The sequence below is a fragment of the Alosa pseudoharengus genome, unplaced genomic scaffold (genome assembly GCF_046254945.1).
Source record: "Alosa pseudoharengus isolate Yale_2024_CS ecotype anadromous, Long Island Sound unplaced genomic scaffold, YU_APseudo_1.1 YU_APseudo_1.1_scf_13, whole genome shotgun sequence".
Classification (NCBI taxonomy): domain Eukaryota; kingdom Metazoa; phylum Chordata; class Actinopteri; order Clupeiformes; family Clupeidae; genus Alosa; species Alosa pseudoharengus.
This window is the reverse complement of record NW_027468598.1, coordinates 4,752,324-4,770,867: the sequence shown is the minus strand read 5'-3', so window position 1 is coordinate 4,770,867 and position 18,544 is coordinate 4,752,324. Positions and strand designations below refer to the sequence as shown.

The window sequence follows — 18,544 nt, the reverse complement described above, 5'->3', positions numbered from 1 at the left end:
TTTGTTTGCAATTTCTCAGATTTATTGTGTGCACTGGTTCTATTGGTACACCTGCACTGGTAGTTTCACAAATCAGAGCTTCAAGTTGCAGTGCCTGGCCTGGTGTTCAACACTTCAGACAAACCAAGGTCATCGTCCCAGAGCAACAGTGAAGAGCTGGAGAAGACGTGCATTTCCACATCATGCTGTAGTAATACTCAGATTTGATACAAGAGAATCCGACTTGACACGAGCCAGAAACAAAACCTCACACAGTCAGTTTCAACTCTCTAGCCACCATAATCACAACAGTTCATTTAAAAACAAAAACACACATTCAAAAAAGTCCATTTAAAAAAAAAAAAAAAAAAAACTCTGCACCTTACTCCAAATGATATGTGTATCACATGCACAGAGGAGGGGGAGAGTGTCTGTTCAAATAATAAAATGTTCACTTCTTCCCTCTGGGGTGGGGGATGCTGCACCACAACCTACACCCATTTCAACTCATACAGTCCAACAGTTTGACTCCCAAACAAAGGTGGAGAACTGAGAATACCATGCTAACGCTGCATATGTGTGTTGACACAAAACACTATACAGTAATCATTTAATTACTTCAGTTAGATAAGATAAGAGGACAAAGTAAAAGATGGACCCCTATGGTCTTCCAGTGTGTGCATATTAGAGGTTAAATCCACTGCTGGAAAGCCTAGTCTGTCTGTCCCACTTGAAATTGGAGACAAGAGACTAGGTCAAATATAACAATTTAAAGGAGGCAAATCTCACAAATCGCATTGTCATGACTTCAACAAAAGCAACAAAATATAATAATAATAATAATAATAATAATGACAAAAACATTCTTCATTTTTACAAAATATACAGAGCATTGGGTGATACCCATATTTCGTTCTTTCATAGAAGTCCCTTTTTTGGTCAGCAGCACAAGAGAAACTGGACAGAAATGGGGCCTCTGGGTTTCTGCCAGTAGGGAGTTCTTCACTAGAGTGGCTTCAGTGCTGCACACCTGGCCATCAGTGGGCGATGCCCTGGTTGGTGTAGCAGTCAAAGCCGTTCTCCATGTACAGTTCGTCTGCACCACCAATTCCATTGCTCACCTCTGGAAGATAACAACAGCACGATGTCAGAGTATCAGGGGTGCCAAAGCCACTGAGTATAACCATCCAACATGCAATACAGAGAGCATGTTGTGCTGCTTTGATCATTTTTATTCAAGTTATGTCATTTTATCTATTCAAAGTTTGTAATAAATATGGTTTAAAATTCTAATTACAATGTTTACACTTCTCCTGCCCAGGAGAAGACTGCGTGAATGAAAATAAACTGTTTAGATGTCAGTGAATGCTCAGGTTCTCTGCCGTGTCTGTGAGATATGGACAGGTCATCTCTAAGAGGCGGTTGGTGTGTCTGTGAGATATGGACAGGTCATCTCTAAGAGGCGGTTGGCGTGGCCGTGCTGCACTCACACACTCACCTTTCAGCACCCCACAGCTACACACTCAGAGAAGGCTGGCCAGAGATGGTATGGGGAGGGGATGCAGGAAACGAGGAAACCAAGCACACACGAGGAAGGGATGGAACAGAGGATGGGCTGACGGATGGAGAGATGGAGGGGTGCACACAGGGGTGGGTGCATGGATGGATGGATGGATGAAGGTCAGTTGGAAGGAAAGATTCAACCGCACAAATGGAACGAAGAGCTCAGCACAACTCTCACAACTGCGGCTGACCTTTGGGTGAGGTGTGGGGACATTCAGGAACACTCAGAGAAAAGCATGCCCTAAGCAAACACATCCACTTACTCACGCTCTCTCTCTCTCTCTCACTCTTTCTCTCACACACACACATAGACATACACGTTCTCACATGCACACAATCATACATGCTCAAAACACACACTCACACATGCATTGAGAGGAACATGTCATTTCAAATCACATAAGATGAATAAACACAGCAAATACACACACATGCAAACACACACACACGCACACGCACACGCACACGCACACGCACACACACACACACATACCAGAGAAGATGAGTTTTTCCTTCATGATGTTGACGTCACGGCTGGACCTTCTAACGGCTGCACTTAGCATGATCTGCTCCGGGTTGTAGCTGCGCATGCCACTCATCCGCCACCTAAACACACACACACACACACAGAATATTAGCCACCTGCGTAGGCACTGCAGTGCTGCTGCCTCTGATTGCATGCTACACACTAGTCTAATGGACCATCACTGATTCTTACGACTTTTGGGTGCAGTGAGTCTTTAAACTACCAGAGGTGTGGGGAGTTAGCTTCACCAGAGGACAGTGTGTTTTCTGCATGCATTAATGGATACCCCACTGTGCCGATGATGTGACGACAGACATCTGACTGCACTAGTCTGAAGGAAATGTCTTTTGTGCCTCATGGCACCAAAACTGGTTAAATGAAAGAACGGTTATTTGAGGAATTTGTTGTCAGAGACTGTCCTGATGTAGAACAAGAGAATAGTCTATTATTCATAAATTTGTATGCACAAGACATTTCTAAAAAAAAAAAACTATGTGACTATGACCTGGACTAAATATGTTGCCTGACTGGAATCGAATAGATTAGAACAACTCTGGGATAAGGAAAAGCAAAGCAACACAACCCAAAAACATCTCTCCAGAAATCACACCAGTATTTAAATGTGCTGGCTTTTGTTACACCGAGTACCTCTTCAGGGGTCAGTGTTTTTCAATGCAATAAATCAAAACTTAGTTTTTAATTTTAACTAAGAGAAAGTAACAACAGTTAACAGGGTGTACTTCTGTTGTATGTACTGTAGACTAATATGTATAATCGATGCAATTAATGTCCCACAGTAGTAATTGTTTTGTAAGCAAAAGATTATCCAAACAGGCTAGACAAGTCACAAAGGACTTCAGTCACACCCTGCGTCATGTGAGCAGAAATTAAAAAAAAAAAAAATCCAAAAGCCATCTGAGTCTCTAGAGTACAAGGACTGGAGGATAGAGAGAAGGAAGGAGGGAAAGAGAGCACTTTTCAAGTCAGTTTAGGTTTGTAGGGCTGGTGAACAGCACCCTCTAGTGGAGGCAGACAGAGCAGCGGCAGGAGCGCAGCAGCAGTGCGTGTGCAGTAAGTGCAGCACCCCTAGCACAGAGAAGACTGCAGCACCCGCCCCAGACAAGACAGAGCGAGCACAGAGACACTACACAAGGTCAGAATACAGAAAATATGGAGTTGAAGTTTCTATACAAGGAGGGAGGGGGAAATGGAAAAAGAGAAATAAAATACCGAAAGAAGGAAAGAAGGAAGTAAGATCGAAAAATATGAAAGACAAGAAATGAAATAGACAAAAGAAAAGAGGACAGACAGACGAATATATGCATATCAAGACAGAGTGCAAGAGAGACCCCATAGAGATGAGGGGTCTGAGAAGGCGCCCCAGTTACCTGATCAGGTGAAAGCTGAGAGAGAGGCCAGAACACAGCAGAGAGAGAAGCATGCGCATCAGGCAGGAGAGGAAGAACAGGGACGAGAAGAACAAGAAGAGGAAGAAAGAGGAGGAGCAAAAAGGAGACAAAAGTAAGAGAAAGAAGGTCAGAGGTCAGATTAGAAGCCAGAAGCAGCCGGCAGCAAAACATCCTGCCCAGATGAGCTGTGTTTGACCTTTACACTTACAGACACACTGCCCAGATGAGCTGTGTTTGACCTTTACACTTACAGACACACTGCCCAGATGAGCTGTGTTTGACCTTTACAGTTACAGACACACTGCCCAGATGAGCTGTGTTTGACCTTTACACTTACAGACACACTGCCTTACAGATCACAACACAACAGACACAGAGTTCAGAGATGTGTGATAAGAGACATGCTTCACCAACAAAAACGTCCTTCACAGAAGTGCACAAGTTGACAGTGGTCAGCATTACACTGCATTTCAGATGTCCAGTGCCAAACAAAATAGTAGTCTTTTAGGAATGCGTCACCTAACACAAACACACCCTTGCTCATGTGGATTTCTATCTCACTTTTTGAGTATTTTCTTGAACATTTTCTTGAGTATTTTTTGAATTTTTTTTTTTAAAAGCCACCTAACCACTTCAGTAATATAGACAGACAAAGAGAAAGCGAGAGAGAGAGAGAAAGAGAGAGAGAGAGAAAGAGACAAATGAAATAATAAAAAAACAGGAATTCAGGAAGAGAGCAAAGGCCTGACCACAGAAAAAGAGAACAGAAGAGTGAGGCAGAGAAAGGGTGAAAACAAACAGAGCAGAGGAGGGAGGGAAAGACAGAGAGTCACGGGACAGCTGGGAAGCTGCTGACCAGGCTCAGAGTAGCTGCAGTGTGTGGATCAGTGCTGTCTGTTGACTGGGGTCAGCACTTTCTGACAGAGACAACGGCAAACACACAACACTCCCTGCCCTAGTTACAGCTCCACTACTGACAGCGTTTGACACACACCACAACTACTGACACAGGCTTCTGTCTGTCTGTCTGTCTGTGAGGGCATCAGACACATGACTTCTTATGATACTGGTTAAGGAACTAAGTTCAGGGAGAAATCAAAACTAAACTCTTACTTTTGGAACACGAAGACTCCAAGCACAATGGCAAAGGAGATGAGATCCGTGGCAATCCAAATCAGGCAGTACTCATCTGGACTCTGCAGGAAGTGCACAGAAGCAATGAGGAAATGTGAACAGTAGGTGGCAGCATATCACAGGTTAAAAAACATTTGTTGAGCATGGATCAATCTCATACAATAATACATGGTGCTCAAAAAGCAATCCCATTATATAATCAACCCAAACGAATGAGACAAAATGATTTGCTCTGCTATCAGCTGGTCACATGGCCTGATGGGTAAGAGAAAGAGACAAAAGGCTGTTTGGGTTGCTGGGTAGACAGGGAGTCAGACGCCAGATGAACCCTCAGTCTACGGAGGTAAACTGGCTTTTGCTGGGATGATGGATGTGGTAAAGGGACAACTGTAAGGGGCTAGAGATACAGAGAGACAGAGAGAGGGAGAGAGGGGCGGTGGAGATAAGTTTAGGAGAGACGATAGACAAGGTCTCACCATGAGCCAGATGGGGGCACGCATCTTGAGCAGGGCCTGGGGGGCCTCAGAGGAGATGGAGGGCACACCACTGCACCACAGCAGGGAGTACAGCCACGGCTCATTCACCGTGTACAGAGTCAGGCTGATGTTATGGCTGGAGAACTCCCTATGAGAGGGCGCAGAGAGAAGGAGAGAGAGAGAGAGAGAGAGAGAGAGAGAGAGAGAGAGAGAGAGAGATGAGTGGCAACAGCAGGACGAAAGAAAAGAAGAGAGAAGACATATCTGATATCTGCTATCTAGCTCAGACACCTGATCACTTGCGCAGCTTCTTATTGCTTACTTAGTGGAGAGGAGCGGACCGGACCTACCGGATGTCGCGCTCGTTGGCCTGGTTGTAGCGCAGGAGCAGGTGGCTGATGCCCCTCCGCTGCAGTTCCTTCACTGGGAGCTTCTCCAGAGATGTCTGCTGGAAGCCTGGAGCTGCCGCCTCCACTAAGCGCCGCTCCCACTCCTCCGTCCACAGCACCTGCAGCACACATCCAGGAGAGGGACAGCGAGGGAATGAGTGGGAGGATAGAGTGAGTGGGAGAGAAATCAATCAGGATTTTTGTTGCTAAATTGGCATTCGTTGGAGGTATGGGGTTTTCTTTTCCTGAGAGGCACAAGTATACATATGGCTGTAGAAAATGATATGAATGATTTTAAGTGCACTCCCTGTAATGTGTTTGTGGATGGAGAGAGACAACAGAAATACAGACAAGGAATTGATGGTAACCAGGCAACCCTCCACTGATATTCTTATTTTACATATCCTACCATCTACTTACATCATTTGCCAATCTTTATGTAACAACTACTAAAAATAAACACCTACGGAGCAAAAATCTTTGCCAGATATGCTCCTGCAAAGGAAGAGAACAGAGTGTTCTCATTGAGCATGGGCCTTAGGAAACACCCCCTCCTCACTGCAGTCCCACCCAAACCTCCCTGACCCTATGGAAGGATGCCCATACCCCCTGTGCTCCTACCATGTGCTGAGGGATGCCAGACAGGCGCACGCTCTCCAGGGTGTCGTTGAGCCAGCTCTGGTGGCGGGGGTGCTCGAGCGGGGGCCGGCGCAGGCGAAGGAGGGCCGTGCGGTTGGAGGAGGCGGCCAGGTGGAGCATGTGCTGCAGGCTGCACACCCGCTGGCTCTCCACCTGCTGCAGATCTCGCGGAGACAGCGACTGCACCGTCCAGAAGGGGTCATCCTGCAGACACCAGCAACAGACAGGAGGACAGAGAGAGAGAGAGAGAGAGAGAGAGAGAGAGAGAGAGAGAGAGAGAGAGAGAGAGAGAGAGAGAGAGAGAGAGAGAGAAAGAGAGAGTTGGTACATTGTTACATTTTGCTGTACTGTTTTGAAAGTGTATACCATAATATATGGATGTTTCTAGCTGACCTAAGCACTTGGGAGTTACAAAAACACTTCCATATGCTGTTTTCAAGAATAAACATATTTATGTATTCAAGTGGAAGTGCTACATAGACACTTTGCCTCCATTAGACTGCTCCGTGTTGAAACAGAGAGCCCTTATACATTCTCTAGGCTGTTGGATAGTACATTTTCTCTCCCTGTGCAGTGGATGTTAAAGGGCAACAGTGTGACTTGACTGCTGATGGCTGATCTCAATTCATTACCTTGATGAACCACCTGCCCGCGTTGAGAGAGGAGAGGTCTGTCCAGTTGAAGAGGGATGCGTCGTCAAACTGCCTGTCAGGAAACACTTGCTCTACATCTGTAGTCCTCTTCAGGGTGCGGTCACGCATCAGAAAGGGCACACCATCCACACTGGAGGGAATAGCACACAAACACACGTTCACAGCTATTCACTCAAATGAGGAATCAAATGCACTCACACATAGGCCCGGATCTAGACTGCTCAGATTGGGGGGGCAAATATAATTTTGTGGGATAATGAAAGGACCATTTTCCTGGTAAACATCATGTAGGCTTTGATTTGGTAACCCAAAATCATTGTTTCCTCTAGACATTTTTCCAGCAGCAGGGGTTTTGAAAAATGACTCCTTAAATGAGGACTTCTGGCGAGTTTTGACAAAAGAAATGGACAGATTGAGTTACAAATATGACATAGCCTAACCATCTAACTAAGGCATCTGCTATGGGGGAAAATGGCAGCTACAAAGCAGGATTATCGCAGGACTTGAAATGGTCAGTGGTCATAACAAAAACCTTAGTATCAGCATAGACAGGATTACTCATGTTTTTCTTTTGTGTTCATTTTCAGCTTTTTCATTTATAGTAAAATATTGGTAGAAATTGATATGAAACAAAAAACAAAATTATTATTGATAATGAATTTAAAATGAAACCTTCATGGCATAGGCCACTATCTCTCTGTGAGTTAAACTATTAACATTATTTAATGTCATTAAATTGTTTTGGTAGTGGTCTAATTGAGTGCCTGCATGAAAGAGGGTAATTTGATTTCTGAGGAAGGCTTGCTTGAGTCTGAAAAAATTGTTGTGCATAGTGCATAAGGATATGTGGATGCAATTCATTAGCCTATGTTTTCTGTCATTAGTTAAATACATAGAAAATGCAATAGAAAGGATACTCTATGGCTAAGCAATTTACAAAACTGTATGTACTGACATAGTTTACATTAAAATGTCAGCCCAAAGTTGTAGACCATGTAGAATGCTGCAATTTCAGAACTTCCCTCCACAGCTTATTGAACAGATGCATGCTTCATATCCTCATATCCGGTAAGGTCTGCTGTTGAGAGTAACGGGTGTGCAGAATGCAAATATGATTTAATTCCATGTAAGTTCAACGTTACTGTTCTGGCAAACCGTCTATCACAGCAACTTGGCGCTAATATCATTGGAAAGAGTTCACACAGTATGTGTGGGATATATGTGTGACGAGTAAGGAGGGGTGTGAATTTGGACACAATTTCAGTCAGTCGGCCATATATTAGGTGGGGCAGAAGACACATTCTAGATCCGGCCATTCTAAATCCATCCATTCTCACACAATTGCAAAAATACATCCACACTTCACAATTATCAGCCAAACACATACAGCAACGCACTGTTGGCACGCGCACACACGCACACACACACAACAAACATTGGCCTTGCCACAAGTGATGCCAGTCAGTTGCAGTATGACCGAGTGCTGATACTATTCGCTCTGACTTTTAAAATTCTGCGGTCACTCCAATATTGCTAAACGTGGCAATATGATATGATTTTCACTTCTACATCATGTCAAGTTATAAGTCTGTAGTCATAGCAATGCTGGTGACCAAATGTTTCTCGCCACGGTTCTTTCGCCTCCATTCACTGCAGACTACGTGAGCTCCCAGCGCATGGGTCACCGCCACTGAGAGGCTGCCCTCTCTCTGGCCAAGGAGGGCAGTGGAGGTCCATGCCTGAGCCAGCACAGGCTTGTCATCTTTATTCAATAATTCAGAGTCGTGGGCTCAGCTTCACAATGCCCACCTGTCATTACCACTCATTAAGACACACACACACACACACACACACACACACACACACACACACACACACACACACACACACACACACACACACACACACACACACACACACACACACACACACACACACACACACACACACACACACACACACACACACACACACACACACACACACACACACACACACACACACACACACACGGAGAACACTAAAGCCCCATACCCTTGTCCCCACAGCTGCATTTCCTATGCTGCTCTAATAGAATAGATTGATACATGAAGTCATTTGTGGATTCACCAGACTCTGCTGCCCTAGGGCTACTTGACCCATTCCACACCCTCCACTCGCTCTACCCAGACCTACGAGCTGGTCAGTTAGAATCTGGGTCAACAATAGCTATCCAGTGAGTGGGCAGAATTGGGCACCACTTGATCCACTGATCCAGTAACAGATGTCCATACACACACACACACACTCAACAAGGTTAAAGGATAGGCCTGAGATCAATGATGGTGCATACACAAAGATAAAAAAGGCTGACTGATTACCTAAGATAATTAAGATAAGACATTGGGTGAGATTAGACATTAGGTCTGCATGTGGTCCGCTACCAATTTAGTTAATTGCATAAGGTACTATACTATACTGTAAATACCAAGATGTTTTATTGCTGGTCTTGCTGTACTTCTCTGCTCAGTCCTTCTACAGCATTTGTCCTCGTGTGTCTATTCATACGTATCTGGATGATACAGTGCTGCATTCTCATGGGCCCTGGGTGAGAGTGATGTGAGGAGAAGTTCACCTTATAGTGACGTCTGCCTCCAGGCCGCTGACGTTGAGACGCAGAGCCCTCTGGAAGGACAAAGCTGTGTTTTCTGGAGCCAGCTATGGGAACAGAGAGGAACAAACCAGACAAGTCAACAATAAACAAACAAATACACAGCACTTTTTTTACATCTGAAATCATAGACACATATGAAAACACATATTCTAATGCTGTAATGGAATTGTTTCCGGGGTACTGTATTGACTGACTGAAGAGTGTTTGCGTGGTGGCATATTGGATTGGATGATAAAGCGTTGGGGGATGGGCCACTAACCCTGTCTGTAGTCATTGGAGAAAATCAATAAGTCATTGAGTCACCTGACGCTTCCTCTGCTCCTCACACAAACACATTCCATGAGCAAGACTGAGCTCTACACAATGCCGTGTGAACTGCAGGGCTTGCTGAATGAACTCCAAATGAATTAATGAGTGTTTAGCATGTGAGTGTTTAGTGTGTGTGCGTGTGTCAGCTGAGATGAGCGTGGGTGTGATGGAGCTGATGAGTGTCCCAGCCTGTTCAGATGCTGCAGCAGCAGGAGAGCCACGGGAGGAGGAGCTGCAATGGCCTCAGGTGCTTCCCACCAATCACCTGCCTATCAGCCTATTAAGTGCTACTCCCATCAATATGGACAGGCTTCAACTGGTTAACTGGGCTTGAAACGCGGCCAGCATTTGAGGCTGTTCACTAGTTGCCAAGGAATTTATTACTGTGCATCTCAGCTGGTTAAATTGCTCTGGTGCCATGAAAACAAAACATTGGGGAACTTTGGTTTATGGCATCATGGACACGTAGGCTTAGTATGACTCAATCATTTTTTATCTTTTCTCAATCCACAGAAAATGAACACTTACCACAACGAACTGATCTAATCGCCTGTGCTTATGGAAATTAGAAAATGAGGGTGGAATTTAATTTGGTTGAACTGGAATTTACAATTTTCACAGAGGCTCATAGCTGCCTACAGTACACCTAACAACACGTAAACTAAAGCATAGATAGATAGATAGATAGATAGATAGATAGATAGAGAGATAGATAGAGAGAGAGAGAGAGAGAGAGAGAGAGAGAGAGAGAGAGAGAGAGAGAGAGAGAGAGAGAGAGAGAGAAAGAGAGAGAGAGAGAGACAGTTAGTGCTATTCAAGAATTCCAGTGAAGCAGTTTATGGTCAGGTCTCCCAAGGAGAAGAAATTGAATCTTAAGGTGAGCTCCAGGGTCAGAATCTGTCACTTATGAAACCTCCCCCACCACAATGACATCCTGGCACGAGGATTGGCCGCTTGGAATCTGATGACTCACCATGGGGGCACCCTGATGGCCAATGATATTGGGCGGTGGTTTGAGGCTGCTCTGGTCCATGATGCAGGGGGAGGTGATGGAGAGAGGGGCCAAGTAGAGAGCCAACAGCACACTCAGGTACAGGACCATCACCAGCACTTGGAATCCTACACACACACACACACACACACACACACACACACACACACACACACACACACACACACAATAATGGAGTTAAACACTTAAGACAAAAATATCAGTGTGTATGGATATCATGTATCCTCTACCTTGCCATACTACATAAGCACTTAACGGCACATTATGGCACAGCATATTGACCCACTCCACAAAAGCCCGCTCCAAGACTCACTCAAGCACCAGCCCTGGATTGGAAGACTAGTGTGTTTTTGGCACAGCTGCTGTTAGAATTCTCACAGGTTGAAAGAGGGGTTGAATGGATAAATACCACAGGTCTTTACACCCGGACAGACCTTGAATGTCCATCAGGCTGAAGCTGTGTTAGATAAGAGCAAGTGAACACTGAAGGCCATGCTGCTGAGAGGAAGGTTCTGGATACTCAGCCCCAGGCATGATGCAAGTGTGAAGGAATTCACCGTTAGTGAGAAAGAGGGCTTTGGTTTTGTGTACAGGCTATTCATTATTAAAGACACTGTGTACATGTGATTAATTATTAAAGAAGCCCTGTGTGCTTTTCCACTGCTATTTGTAAGAGCTTGACCTTTGACTGGACCATGAGACAAAAGGACGGACACCAATGAAGAAGGGATGAATGAAAGATAGTGACAGTGGGAAAGATAGACATACAAAGAAAGATAGAGAGGAAAAGGACAGAAGGCCAGTGTCCAAATGGAGGAGAAGAGAGGCAGATGTACTTACGTGTTTTCTCGGCGCGTGCCACCTGTCCTGCCACCAGCCAGGACAAAGCCGTCACTGCTGCCAGGGCGCCGATATGCAGGAAGGGACCTGTGGCCTGGACAACCACACAAGACCACCATCAGAGTTCATCAACATCATCACCACCACCATTACCAACCTATCATTGTCATCTCCAATCCAAACTGAAATCATCATAAATAATTATGCTCTTCATCCACAACACTTTAGAGTGGCATGGATATCATCTCATCTCAGTATACACATGTAGTGAAACTCCTCCTCTTAACCATCACTATGGAGCTCTATGGTTAGTCATACATGGACAAACATTGCAGGAGACTGGTGTACAGAGCATGAATAATGTTTGAGCAGTTTAGAAGTGGCTCAAGGATGACATTTAACTGTGCAGGGAAAGGTTATTGAAGAATACTTCCTGTTCAATGTGAAATGTGAAAACCCTCACCCAAAGATCAAAGGGGTTTGACTTTAATGGCTCTTACAAAGTGACCAACAAGATGAAGAAAACAGTTCCTCTAAAAACTCAATATTGCTCACATAAACATATAAATGACATTGATCATATTTGGACATACTCAAATTCATTCATTCGTTCATTCATTCATGCGTGCATGTGTGTATTCATTCGTTCATTCATTCATTCATTCATTCATTCATTCATTCATTCATTCATTCATTCATTCATTTGATGGAGTGAGAGACTGGAGTAGTCAGATGATGTACATTTACACTGACCTGTAGTGAAATCATGACGATGTCCCACTCCTCCCCCCACATCTGGTTCACAGAGATCATGCCAATGACCGTGGTCAGCAGGGCGGCCGTCACACCAATCTGCCAAAGACAACACTAGTGAACACACACCTCCCCAATCTACCATAGACAACACTAGTGAACACACACCTCCCCAATCTACCATAGACAACACTAGTGAACACACACCTCCCCAATCTACCATAGACAACACTAGTGAACACACACCTCCCCAATCTACCATAGACACACTAGTGAACACACACCTCCCCAATCTACCATAGACACACTAGTGAACACACACCTCCCCAATCTACTGTACCATAGACAACACTAATGAACACACACCTCCCCAATCTACCATAGACAACACTAATGAACACACACATCCTCTTATTTCAAACATTATAGCATATTACAATACAGCCTATAAGGCCTAAAGAAAACTAATTTATAATAGAGCAAAGTAGCCTAGGCCTACACAAGACTAAACCAAATATATACAGTGATGCAGAACCATGAAATTTTTTCCATTTATAACATGTTTTGTTATAACTTAAACCAACATAAAGTTAAAATGTTGACTAAATTATTTACTATAGGCCTACATGATGATAATATATAGCCTGCCCCCTAACAGTCCTCTGGGCCTACGTACAAAATCATGTGATTGGCAAACTGATATTGATACTGATTGAAGAGATTGCAACTTGAAGGTTGTTGATTTCAGTTCCAAAGAGAATCAAATTACATCGCTCCCTCTCCTCCCAAACAAATTGCATCGCTCCCTCTCCTCCAAAACACACTAAATGTAGAGCTATAGGGTTAAAATGCAGACTGCGCCTTAGGCGACTATCTATCAGCACGCTACAGTAGGCTATTTCCACTAAATAGGCCTAGGCTATTCAGCTCAATATTATGTGCAAGACTAATGTTTACTAAGCATATGATCTCTTAGCACTGTCACCAACGTTACGTTTTCTCATGGTGAGATGGCCATCCCAAAATATGCATGGGGCGCAAGGTTCATGAAGTTAACGGCTGGACCAGGCGCGCCTGCAGGTGTACGTCCGTACGCACTGTGCGTACCATCAGGCTACTCAACACCAAGAGAAAATTTCCCGTGTGTGTGTATTCACACCAAATTGGCCCACCATACCTTCCCAACTATGGACAGTATCTCCCATTAGCTGCATGCCATCAGGCTACAATTTACAAATTTCTATTGAAGTTAGTGAATACCTTATCAAAATTAACGCGCACACATTTTGTTTGAGCAGGAGAGAGAGAATACGCACGCAGGCACGCAACTAGGCTACTTGTTGTTTTCTTTTACTCGGCTATCTATATATGGTTATCAGCACACAATGTTGAGTTAACTTAATTCACTAACTCAATACTCATCATGGATATCACAAGTTTAAACAACGAAAACAGAAAGGATGGATGCAGCAAAGCTAGAGGAGTTATTCCAGATGGGCAAGAACAAGGTAGGCAATTGCTTGTCAGAACGTTAGACTGCATTAGACAGCTGTTTAAAGCCAGACGTCACGGTAAGCTAGAACAAAACTAAAGGTAACTTTAGCCTGTATAGGGCTGTATCAAGTTGTCCAAATGAATAGGTCATTGAAGACGTTGTTGTTGTATTATTGCATGTGAATGTTGCTATGCTACTTTTTTTGCTGACCAATGCACGGACCTAAAACCGGGAAACGGACAAATATTGTCCACACGTGAAATGTTTTTTTTCGGGGGGTGGGGGGGGGGGGGGGTCAGTGATGGGTGTGCGTACCATAGCATTAATTCCTGCAGGCACCCCTGGGCTGGACAAACGCGAAATGACAAGGGCTGGACAATGACGCGGAAAAAAAAAAACTCTGCGGATCTCTACAAATTGCGTGAGGCTCATTTTCAGGTCGGAAAATCCGGAATTCAGGATTTAATCGGAAGAATCACACCCCTGAACACTAGTGAACACACACCTCCCCAACCTACCATAGACTATAGCGAACACACACCTCCCCAATCTACCAAAGACAACACTAGTGAACACACACCTCCCCAATCTACCATAGACAACACTAGTGAACACACACCTCCCCAATCTACCATAGACACACTAGTGAACACACACCTCCCCAATCTACCATAGACAACACTAGTGAACACACACCTCCCCAATCTACCATAGACACACTAGTGAACACACACCTCCCCAATCTACCATAGACTATAGTGAACACACACCTCCCCAATCTACCATAGACAACACTAGTGAACACACACCTCCCCAATCTACCATAGACACACTAGTGAACACACACCTCCCCAATCTACCATAGACAACACTAGTGAACACACACCTCCCCAATCTACCATAGACAACACTAGTGAACACACACCTCCCCAATCTACCATAGACTATAGTGAACACACACCTCCCCAATCTACCATAGACAACACTAGTGAACACACACCTCCCCAATCTACCATAGACTATAGTGAACACACACCTCCCCAATCTACCAAAGACAACACTAGTGAACACAAACCTCCCCAATCTACCAAAGATAACTAGTGAACATACACCTCCCCAATCTACCATAAACAACAGTGAACACACACCTTCCCAATCTACAGTGGTTCTTCCTCTTCCACACACTCTTGTTTTGTTGTTGTTCTTATGACCTTCCTTCACCTCTAACTCATGTCCAAGTATCTAGCCATCTATCCCTCTGACCAGCCCCCCCCCCCCCCCCCTCTCTGTTCTGTCTAAATACCCTGAGGAGCCTGGGGAGGTTACTTCACTCTCCGCTGCCCTGTGGGTCCCCTGAGTCAGCCTGACCTTGCGTGTGCTGGAGTGTCAGGGTTCATTTGGCTGCACTGTGCCCAGCACACAGAGGCCACCAGGGAGAGGAGCAGCCCTGAGGGGAACAGACACAGCTACATGTGCTGTACCTTGTGCAGCCAGTGCAGGTTCAGCTGCTGTCCCACAGCTACATGGCACAGAGCTAAGATCTGAGAGAGAAGGAGAAAACAGAGAGAGAGAGAGAGAGAGAGAGAGAGAGAGAGAGAGAGAGAGAGAGAGAGAGAGAGAGAGAGAGAGATGGGGGGGCAGAGAGAGAGAGAGAGAGAGAGAGAGAAAGGGTAAAGTGAGATATAATGTTAAATCACATACAGGTGCACAGTCAGAAGTAGCTTTATACCAACTGGCTATTTTGATGAATTATTTGCTCATTTACATCTTTAAGAATTGTGTGGTAGGAGCAGGTTTCACTCTATTTCTTATTCTTTCTAAGAGTGCTAGGCCAAACGTATGAGTGATATATCAAAGAAGGAAATAATGTATATAACATATAAGTTAGGTTTTAATGTTCATTAACTTGAGCACACTGAAGAAGGCGCTAAGCCGAAAAGTGCACATGTCATGTATGGCCTTTTTCCTTCTTTGATATCACCACCATCTTTCACATATTAATAAAAAAGGGAAAGATGCAAATTTACCAGCAACACATTTGTGGGTTTTCAAACAGTGCGGTTTCATAAATAGTGAGTCACAAGCAATATCTAACGGGGGATGGCTTTTGGCTGTCAGATAAGAGTCAAGCCTCAGCATAAACTCTCACCCCTCCGGGTCATTAGCTTCACTGGAACTCACCAGTAGAAAGGCTATGTATGTGAAGCCAGCGGCAGTGGTGGCCAGGATTGGAACCGTCCCATCGCTCCACTCTCCTGAGCGGTTATATAAAAACCTGTTGGAGCAGAGAGGTGTTACACAAGCAGCCTGGTAGGTTAGCCATCACACATACAGGCTAATGGCTAGTAGGAAAAGACACAGTGAAATAGGAAAAGAGTGTAGGGTTTAAGTATAGTATATATACTCTTTTGATCCCGTGAGGGGAATTTGGTCTCTGCATTTATCCCAATCCGTGAATTAGTGAAACACACTCAGCACACAGTGAACACACAGTGAGGTGAAGCACACACTAATCCTGACGCAGTGAGCTGCCTGCTACAGCGGCGCTCGGGGAGCAGTAAGGGGTTGCTCAAGGGCACTTCAGCCGTTCCTACTGGTTGGGGTTTGAACCGGCAACCCTCTGGTTACAAGTCCGAAGCGCTAACCAGTAGGCCACGGCTCCACTGGCAAGACAGTGATGACGGTGATGACACAATTTGGGACAGGCACCCCAACTAGCTATGGGGAGTGGAGCTTTGAGTTTAAGACGACACATTAAAAGGAAGTAACAACTGTAAAGTGTTGTGGCCTAACACGGTACGCCTCCACCCCACACACACATTCTAATCACAAATAATCCCTTAATGGAGCAGACATATGGTGTCTACATTGTGAGCTGCCCTGCTTTATGAGCTAATCCACTAGTAGCCATGTCTGAGAAAGAGGAGGAAAACATCCCGAAAAGGAAGGAGGAGGGAGGCCTAAGTAAACTCCTGGGGTAGTCTGGACTTGGGACACTCTCGCTCTCTCTCTCTCCATCTGTGTGTCTCCAGAGACTAGCTGTGGGCCAGCGGGGGGGGGGGGGGGGGGGGGGGGGGTCACATCAGAGAGGTTTAGAGCTGATTACATTCCTGAGCTCTTATCGTTGGTGCTGCTGGCGCGGACCTGAGGGAGCTCACCAGGGGGAGGTCAGACATACAGCCGCACCAGCCAAGAACAAGGCCTCTAATCACTACTGCTGTACTCCTTCTCTCTCTTTCTCTCTCTCAATTTGTGTGTGTGTGTGTGTGTGTAAGTGAGTGTGTGTGTGTGTGTGTAAGTGAGAGTGTGTGTGTAAGTGAGAGTGTGTGTGTGTGTGTGTGTGTGCCTGTGTGTGTGTGTGTCTGTGTCTGTGTCTGTGTGTGAGTGTGTGTGTGTGTGTGTGTGTGTGTGTGTGTGTGTGTCTGATTGAGTGAGTGAGTGAGAGAGTGTGTGAGAGAGTGTGAGTGAGTGAGTGAGAGTGAGAGAGTGTGTGCGTGCGTGCATGCGTGCCTGTGTGTGTGTGTGCAAGAGAACAGAGGGCCACCAAAGTCAAAGCCCATAGCAGGGATGACACTGAGGAGACATGTGGACAGTGATGGGCGAGAGGGTGAGGGGGACAAGCGTAACCTTGAAGCACAGCACAGCATTACAGCTCACAGGAGCTGCTGCACTTGTGTCCTGCGCTCGCTCTCTCATCGGTCCCATACAAGATGGCGTCATCACCTGCCATCTGGTGACAACACAACACCACACTCCATCTGTGACAAATGGATAGGCCAATGTTGCCCTCTCTCCAAGAAACGATGCCTCTACAAAACCCAACATGTCTACTGTTTAAAAATGTCAGCTTCATTTCCCATTGAAATCCACATGTAAGGTCATGGTATTGCAGAGCGCGAGGAAAGAAAGGAAAATGGCTGGTGGCAGTTTGGCATTTTAAACCCAAATGTAGCCATGACCGAAGCTAAATAATGTTTGCTGTAATCTGTATGGACAGAGAGCTCCCTTCCTCTGCCCAGATTACAGAGAGTGGGGAAAAAAACAAGAGGATTATCCAAAATGAGTTTAGGGGGCCACGTGCAAGTAATAGGAGATCACAAGCGCGTATTTGCTACCAGTCTTGCCTAAGAGCGAGACATCTCCAGTGATTAATACAAATAAACACAGCGAGATGAGGGGTGAGTGGTGACATTTAAAGGGGAAACACTGAAATAGGCACACAGCAGGGCCCTCCTCTGAAATGCCACCGCCCCCTGAGCAGGGCGAGGCTAGAGCGTCTGCACAGGCGTTTTCTTTCCCCTACAGATAAACACATCTGGATGCTTTTTCTCAGTTAAGTGACACCTGTGTTTCTAGAAACTTCACTCAGGAAACAGAACAGAAAAGTCCACTACAACTACAAGTAGTTGCATGATATCCACAAAGCATCCACATCATCATTTGTCCCATGGCCTCTAACTGCGAGGCTTAAGAGAGACACTTTCTGTCCACGTCCTTCTGCACTGTGCACATGTTCCCCTAAAGAGCCACAGATGTCTAATCCAGACTCACACTCAGAGGAGTCAGCATTTCACTGGGCCCTGACAGGACACACTGTAGAAATGGTATGAATACAGCGGCATTTCTAAAATGGATGGTTCCGGTCCTTGATTATGATTGGTTGAATCGTGGTTGATGCCATTGTAAAATCCAGCTTAGCCCTACACCTTGACCG

General features: G+C 45.2%; 1 protein-coding gene across 2 annotated transcripts in view; it reads right to left on the bottom strand.

Annotated features, from left to right (window-relative positions):
- The window catches only part of gdpd5b (glycerophosphodiester phosphodiesterase domain containing 5b), a 55,900-nt gene continuing 37,356 nt past the window's right edge, over positions 1-18,544 (bottom strand). The window contains exons 5-18 of one of the 2 annotated variants that reach the window (XR_012986502.1): positions 16,012-16,105; positions 15,312-15,371; positions 12,336-12,434; positions 11,583-11,676; positions 10,704-10,849; positions 9,383-9,465; positions 6,748-6,898; positions 6,098-6,319; positions 5,438-5,595; positions 5,088-5,235; positions 4,591-4,673; positions 2,036-2,148; positions 1,478-1,733; positions 1-1,102 (exon numbers count right to left, since the gene is read on the bottom strand). Coding sequence is in view for 1 of the 2 variants with exons in the window: in XM_076281873.1 (XP_076137988.1) it covers positions 1,017-1,102; positions 2,036-2,148; positions 4,591-4,673; positions 5,088-5,235; positions 5,438-5,595; positions 6,098-6,319; positions 6,748-6,898; positions 9,383-9,465; positions 10,704-10,849; positions 11,583-11,676; positions 12,336-12,434; positions 15,312-15,371; positions 16,012-16,105 (1,537 nt within the window). In the remaining variant the exon portion in view is untranslated. The remainder of the gene's footprint in view (positions 1,103-1,477; positions 1,734-2,035; positions 2,149-4,590; positions 4,674-5,087; positions 5,236-5,437; positions 5,596-6,097; positions 6,320-6,747; positions 6,899-9,382; positions 9,466-10,703; positions 10,850-11,582; positions 11,677-12,335; positions 12,435-15,311; positions 15,372-16,011; positions 16,106-18,544) is intronic. The other variant, XM_076281873.1, reaches the window with a different exon arrangement.